General features: G+C 46.7%; 1 protein-coding gene across 2 annotated transcripts in view; it reads right to left on the bottom strand.

Annotated features, from left to right (window-relative positions):
• Positions 1 to 7,500, bottom strand: part of jarid2b (jumonji, AT rich interactive domain 2b) — a 106,032-nt gene that overhangs the window by 12,697 nt on the left and 85,835 nt on the right. For both annotated transcript variants that reach the window (XM_047816379.1, XM_047816380.1), the window contains exons 6-7: positions 5,640 to 5,833; positions 1,204 to 2,419 (exon numbers count right to left, since the gene is read on the bottom strand). In XM_047816379.1, coding sequence (XP_047672335.1) covers positions 1,204 to 2,419; positions 5,640 to 5,833 — 1,410 coding nt within the window. The remainder of the gene's footprint in view (positions 1 to 1,203; positions 2,420 to 5,639; positions 5,834 to 7,500) is intronic.

Genomic DNA, 7,500 nt, shown 5'->3' with positions numbered 1-7,500 from the left:
GGTAGCTACATGCTAAGGCTAATTTTTTTTCTGTGTTAACGATAAAATAACCTTATGTACTTTATCGATTACAACCTCCGTTTATACAGATTACACAGAGCTGCACGTACACGTTTTATTCGCCACGTTTGGATGCTAATGTAGGTTCACAAAGCCATGAGCAATAACAGTAAAGCAACATCCGCCATTGTTGTTGTGTTTGTCACTGCTGCGCTATAGTTGCTTGGACACGTGACACGTATACAGTGACGTCACACTCGGCACTGTGATGCTCTCTAGCCGGTGGAAAGGCAAACCGGTTCTTAGAAGGTTCGCCAATGGAACCAGCTCTGAACCAGCACCCGGTTCTTTCCGGTGGAAAAGGGGCATAAATGCCCTCCGAATCGGTTTCGAAACGGATATAAATCCGATGGTTTAAACCCCTTCAGGAGGAGGTCTGGGACGCATTTCAGATGAAACTGGACAGGTATAAATGAATGTGGTTGTTCAAGCCACATACATCGGCGCTATACTTTTCCCAAACGGAAGTACGTCACTCGCAGGTGATCTTTCACCCAGGTGTCGCGTCAGGGCTTAAAACACGCTGCTGCCGCAAGCGAAAATGCAGTGAACAGTAAATGCTGTTTTTTGTAGCATAACCGTCGTAACAATGAATGAAGTAATGAGATCGGGAATGAGGTAAAACATATTTGCATTTTGGGTGGGAGTAGAAAGATCGGGTCGATATCCGATTCGCCGAGAGACACGTTTATGTGGCCTGATGTAAATAGAACAGTTTTAACAAACCAGGTGTAAAAAGTCCCAGAATAAATCTGCAAGCCAGCTTTATGTCATTAAACGTAACTTGGATTGTCCAAAAATTTAGTATTCAACAGCAAGGACACAGGTCAACGTCCTATGGTGTTTTCTAGTGACTCGGTAAACACCACGTACTTACCGTATAACCTGCCAGACCATGACAACACGCACAGTAGCTGGTTAACCAAAGTCTAGGGGCAATTTTCTGAAGTGCTTAGAAATGCCTCAGGCAAATCCAACAAAGACAATATAAGTGTGTTACTGTTGTGTGTTGTTACTGCGGTAAAGTCACATGACTAGTCTGTGATGCTCCTTCATTTTTGTTTTAGCTTGTGTGTCAATATTAAACCAGGAACGATTTAAGAGCATGACATTTAGAAGTTTAGAAGATTTTAGGAAACTCACCGATGACTGGTGGCTCGTCCATGCTGATGCCCTGAGATTTGAGGTGCTTCTTGATGCAAGCAAGTTTCTGGACGTTGGGGCCCCAGCGACGACCAAGCTTGTGCACCTGTTGCCCCTGCGTGACGAATCGCATCTCATCGTTTAGCTTGCACTCTGGACGCCAGTCAGGAGGTGGGACCACTCTGCACAGCCCACTCGCTTCTGCGCATTCTCGCACCGTGTCCAGGTACACGAGTGGATCCTGAAACTCCCTTGTGTTGGGCCTCAATACAGGAACCTCGGGCAGTGCTGCCAGGCCTGCCCGGCTTCTCTCCCGCTCCTTTTCTCTTTCCTTCTCCCTCTCGCGCTCCCGCTCCACCCGTTGAGGTGTGGTCTGAGGCTCTGACCCTCTTAAGAGCCTGCTGGTTGAGGTAGTGTTAGCATTAGAGTTAGCGTGCCAGCTCTTGACCCTCTGCTGTGCTCTGTGGATGAACATTAGTCTCCCGGCTGAGGCACGCTTAGGCCGTTGCCTTGCCGGCTCCGGGTTGGCTGGGCTCTGGTGGGCGGAGCCTGGTGCAGCTGGTGAGGCTGGAGCAGGGGTGGGACCTGTTTTTGGTGTGGGTGAGGCAGCGGTTTCTGTGATGCTGTGCCCATTAGCAAGGGCAGTTGAGGCCTTGTCCTGGTTTAGCACCTTCTTGCTGCGCGTCTCCACTACAGGAAATGACGCCAGTTTAGGCTTTTTAGCCTCTGAGAACAAGACCTTGGACTTAGGCTCTATAAACTCTAGACCTGTATCCATCCTGCGTTTGGAATTGCGCAGACCATGTCGCCCCTGCCGGCCCTCGTCCTCCAACTCCTTGGAACTATGGAGACCATTGATCCTTCCGTTGACGCGAACAACGGCACCCCCATTGGCTGCGCTGTGCAGCCCGTTTGATAACAGCACCTGTTTGCGGGTTTTTGCATTGCCACTTGGGGCTTTCCCTGAGTGAGGGGGCTGGGCACCATGCCCGTTGCTGGCTGGATGCTGATTACCAACAGCAGAAGCAGCATGTTTGCTGTGGTTCAGTTTGGCTTTCTTTACCAGTTCTTCTTTTGCTTTGGTGTAGGTGACGTGGCCTTTGGTCACGGTGGCCGTGTACCTCCCAGGTCTGGAGAGTAGGCGGCAGTCTTTCGATTTTTTGGCAGTGGCCAAGGTTGCAGGAGATGGCTGCGAAAAGCCGTTCACTTTAGAGACCTGAACGCAAGCAGAGGACGGGGGGAAAAAAAATATTAAATATTTAAAACTCCCAGCCCGAGTATCTCAACCACATACGTAGAACCTTTCTGGACAACTTCCCTATAGGTAAAAAAAATCATTAAACAATACGCTTCTTGTTTGTGTATGTTTAGTACACACAATCTATTCAGATTAAAGGATGGATCGTATATATTAGGGTACATCATGAGTTCACACTTAATGAAGTGTCTGAGATGGTTGGAGACTTTATATGGGGTCAATAAGCCACATTTCATTGCATAATTAACATTACCTGTAAATGTAGGGTTTCTGTAACAATGATTAAATTAGGAACAACCCTGTGGACAAAACAGACAGACAGACAAAAAAAACAAGAAAGACAGACAGACTTCTTGGGATTTATGGCTCCGTTAGCGGTCCTTGGCTAACACAGGAAGAATGAGAAGAACCAGAACCAGAGACTAAATAATAGAGAGAAAGGCGCTCGGTGCCAGCTACCGGTGGTAAAATGACTCCTGGAATATAGTTTATAGCTAAAGCATGTTATAATCAGTCTGATATGGAGTGGTCTCGTTAAGCTGTGTAACTCTGCCTAAATGCTTCGAATAAAAGCCTGGTGTTCCTCGGCAGATCTGAGATCCCCCATGGGTTCCTGTTGCAGCAGACCATGCTTCGGTTACACGTAAATGCTTATGGGTTAAAAGCAGTTATGGGAATATTAGGCTGAGTCGTCTTTTCTCACCAGGCTGCCACTTTTACACAAGTATACTTGGCGTATTCGATTACAGACCCAGATATAATTTCACTACGAGATTAAAAGAAAAGTTTACAACCGAAACTCGAGAAAAACGAGAACGGACCGGATGCGCGGACACTTCGGGGCATCGTCAAGCTTCCCTACATTATGTGTACATGTACCCACGCTTGTGTACGTGGATGTACTTGTGTGTGTGTGTTTCACACCGGAGGTAATAAGTGAAACGTGCTTGAGTCACAGCGATCCATCAGCATGCCGAGCCAGTCGACACGGCCTGTATTGTATTCCTATCAGTCACAGCCAAACACTAGGAGAGGCTATTAAAAGATAAGGGGGAGGGGAGGGAGTGAAACGTGAAACCTTCATCTGTCGCTCCGCCCTCGTCATGCAAGAAGCCGCCGAGAGAGAGGAGGAAGGAGGGCACAGAAGGAGCTAGAATTTTAGACCGTTTCTATACGAAGCTCTGTGCCTCAGATGATTGATGCTCTCTGCAGGTAGTACGGCAGGTGTAAAGTTTGGTTTTGCCCCTTCGTCTGTCCTCCGTATGAAGCCGTGCTAACGTTTCCCCGTCCTCGACGGCAGTCGTCCATCCAAAAAGATCCAAACATCTACACTCTCCTGCCACTGGGACACCACCACCACCACCTCGGTCCTCCAGAAACAACTACTCCTCTAGATTCTCTATTCTAACCACCATATCAAACTGCACCCACTTTCCTCAACTCTGTCTCTAAAAAGAAAAGAGTCGTGCTATAACTGAAACACCACCATTGCTGTCTACCAACCAGGTGAAAAGGCACCATCCACTTTCCTCCATCTGAAACAAGGCCTGACAATCAGTGGTGGAACTTGAGGTTTATACATGGGGTGGCCAAGGGGGTGGCCAAGGCAACTTTTGGTACATTATGTATATTATGGCGATACTGGGAACTGGGAAACGAACCGATCTCTTGTCTGGTTAATCTGTTAATAACGCCGAGCTTCGATTTATATAGCGAAAATATTTTTCGTCCCTACCTCTCAACTCGTTCTTGTCATCACTTGATGTATTTGTAATGTTGAGCGGCACCGCGACCGAATGTCAAACGAAGACTTCTTTTGATAGGTGAAATGAGATGTCAATCAGCATCAAACTCCCAATGCTATCGGATAAAAATTCAGGGTGCCACCTGGGGTGGCCAATCAGAGCCACCCCGGACACCCCTCTGGCCCCGCCACTGCCGACAATGCGGCTGTGTATTTATGTGCTGCTATGCCAATCCCATTGAGTGTTCATTCCCTCATAAGCTGTGTGTGTGTGTGTGTGTGTATAGCACGCCAGGATTAACTTTCACCTGGAGCGAGTGCTTCAGCCACTAGAGGGCTCACAGTATCCGCTACCGAGATCTCCTAAGGCGCCTTGCACGTGAAAGCAAACACACTCTGTCCGGGATTGTTTAGTCTGCATGAAGAGACAGCGAATGAAGGGGGAGTAGAGCGAGTGAGCGAGCGAGCGAGCGAGAGAGAGAGCGAGTGAGCGAGGCCACCACAGCCGCACTGCCTGTCACCAGACTGTGCTCAGGCAAAACAGCAAAGAGAGAGAGAGAGAGAGAGAGAGAGAGAGAGAGAGAGAGAGAGAGAGAGAGAAGGTGGGAGGTAGATAGAGACAGATAGAGATATAGAGAGAAGAAGGAAGAGAGCAAAGGGGAATACGTAACAGTACAAAGATTGATGGAAGGTGTGAGGATAGACTTGTTAAACAGCTGAGCTGAGGGAAAAAAAAAGATGAGAGAGAGAGAGAGAGAAAGAGGGGGAGGTTTTGATAAGTGCAGCTCTCTGAAGTGGGCTCTGACTCCGTCAGAGCTTAGAGGTGTGTGTGTGTGTGTGTGTGTGTGTGTGTGTGTCCAGATGACATCATGTGTTGCTAAAGACCTGAGAGCTGTACAATGGCAGGAAGATTTGACAGAGTGTGTCTGCAGAATTAAAGCTCAAAGAACATGAGCTGTATTAACCCTTTCACTGCTGCACGCTCGATCTCTCACACAAACAATCCTCATATCTGTCCATTTAACCTCTTCAGACATCATTCCTGTGCTTTCTACACGGACCTGTATGTGGTGCAGAAGAACAAATCACTGTGAATAGATGTTCATTTCCTGTCTGTTCGAAGGCGAGTAAGTCGATGCTGCTTCTTGGCATCGAATACGAGTCGATTATATTACAGCGGCGTCTGATAGAAGAGAGCGAGAGACACAAAGGACGATAAGCTGGACGATCGTGTCTTCCTGCATCCTTGATCCGCAAGACTCGTTCCTTTTAACACAGCCTAGGGTCTGATGGAGCTGTGACGTCTTGCTTCCTCTCAACATATGAAAGGAGTAGAGGAGAAATGAGGAGAGGAGATGCGACGAAAGGAGGCAAGAAAAGAGAAGTGAGAAGGAAAAGAGAAGGGCGAGGAGGGGGCGAGAGAAGTACTCCTACCTGCTTGCGTAGTTCCTCTGTCGTTCCTTTAATGCCAATTCCATTGAAAGTGGGAGTTCTGGTTGTGGTGGATTGTGGGACGTCTCTCCAGTCCTCCACCTTCTCTGTGCGCTCCTTCCCCACTGATGACTCTCTGACCTTCGGCCTCAGCGAGCTCTCCCTCTCCTTCATCAGCTTAGTGTTGCCATTAAACACTGCACACATAAAGGAAATGAGCATCACTCTCAATTCTACTCCATGTTGGTAAACCAAGTGACCACTAAATACAGCATAGGCTCAGATACGCTCAACCAGGTCAATGATAGAGTTTATAATTCACTATTATTTGTTTTAGACACTGCTGAATCAGAGGTCCTTGTTCTCTACTAGTAGCCAAGATTGCCATGGAAACGTAGTGTTCTTCAGCTATGCCTCTAACTTAAAAGTTGGGGTCGCTGATTTTTCAGAAATGCTTCAGAAAACTGAGTCGGGCCGAATAATAAACAAAAATCAAAACAAACGTGTAGCCAATGAGCAGAAAGGGGCGGGGCTTGTCAATGTGCGGCGGAGAGAGTGTTCAGTGCGCATGTGTGACATCAGCAGAAAGCGGTTTTAACATTGACATGGAGGATAAAAACAAAGAAAGAAAGAGAAGAAAGACTTACGATAAGGCAAGAAGTAGGACGTGTTAATATAGGATCAGCTTTCCAGCGCTGGAGAGAACTGAAGGAGCAGGAAGTCGGCCACATATTCACAGGTTGGAGTTTCCCGAGTCAATAACTCCTGAGCTAAACGCTGTTACTACACAAATAACACCTCTTTTCTATCGTAGTAATGTAGAGAGGCAGCTACAACCGCGTTTTGTGTAGTAACAGCGTTTAGCTCAGGAGTTACTGACTCGGGAAACTCCGACCTGTGAATATGCGGCCGACTTTACTTAAGACGCCGAGGCGCTTTTTTCCTTCTCGATAGGTGAGTAACGTTGGTTTTGCTTTGTTACACAGAACTAATATATGCCTTTGTCCTTTACATCATTATGCTTGTGTGTCATTTTTGCTTGTTTGTTTATCTACAATCGTATTGTTCTTCCCTTCAGCTATGATAAAGACACATTTCTTTCCATTAGTCGCCTGGGTTACGTATGTATGTGTGGGCGGAGCTATCGATACAGGGGTGGGACCTATTTGGGATAGGGGCGTGTTTGTTTTGGTGATTTCAAATGTCGACATTGGCTTTTAAACAACGGAGATCGCACCTTTAACTGCACAACTCTGTTTGTATTGAAAATGTTTTCAGAATTGAGAAAGTAATTCTGGAGCTGGTTCCTGTGCTGGAAAGGAACCGAAATGAAAAGGGCTCTGTGGTGGAAATGAGATATTCTGAAGAGTTTTGGACCTCAAAATAATAAATCTACATTGGCACTTTGCCTGAAGTCCCTGAGATCCTAAAAAAGGTTCTAGCAGTAGAAGATTTCATGATATTCCACAAAAAGTTCCACAAAAAGGCAAAACTGGCAAAAAGCTAGCAAGCAAAAAAACAAACAACAACAAAAAAAGTTTAACTTCCTAAAAACAATTGAAATGCAGCTAAAACCCCAAAGGTGGACGTGAAGATTTTGTGATGGAAACTAGCACGAAGAGCCCGAGTTCCTTAAAGGCTCTTCAGTAATGGCAAAGTGCCTAAAGTTCCTGAAGACGTTTTGGCGTCTGTAAAGCATCTTGCACTGCTAATACACCTCAAGTCCCTGAGCTCCTGCAAAGATTGCTGTGATGGAAATTGCACAAGAGTTCCTTAAAAGGATCCTGCATTTGGCAAAGTGCCTAAAGTTCTTGAGTTCCTGGAAAGGTTTCTGTGCTGGAACGGTGCCCAAAGTGCCTCAGAC

The sequence above is a fragment of the Tachysurus fulvidraco genome, chromosome 7, assembly GCF_022655615.1.
Source record: "Tachysurus fulvidraco isolate hzauxx_2018 chromosome 7, HZAU_PFXX_2.0, whole genome shotgun sequence".
In the NCBI taxonomy this organism is placed as follows: domain Eukaryota; kingdom Metazoa; phylum Chordata; class Actinopteri; order Siluriformes; family Bagridae; genus Tachysurus; species Tachysurus fulvidraco.
This window is presented reverse-complemented; position numbering and strand designations above follow the sequence as displayed.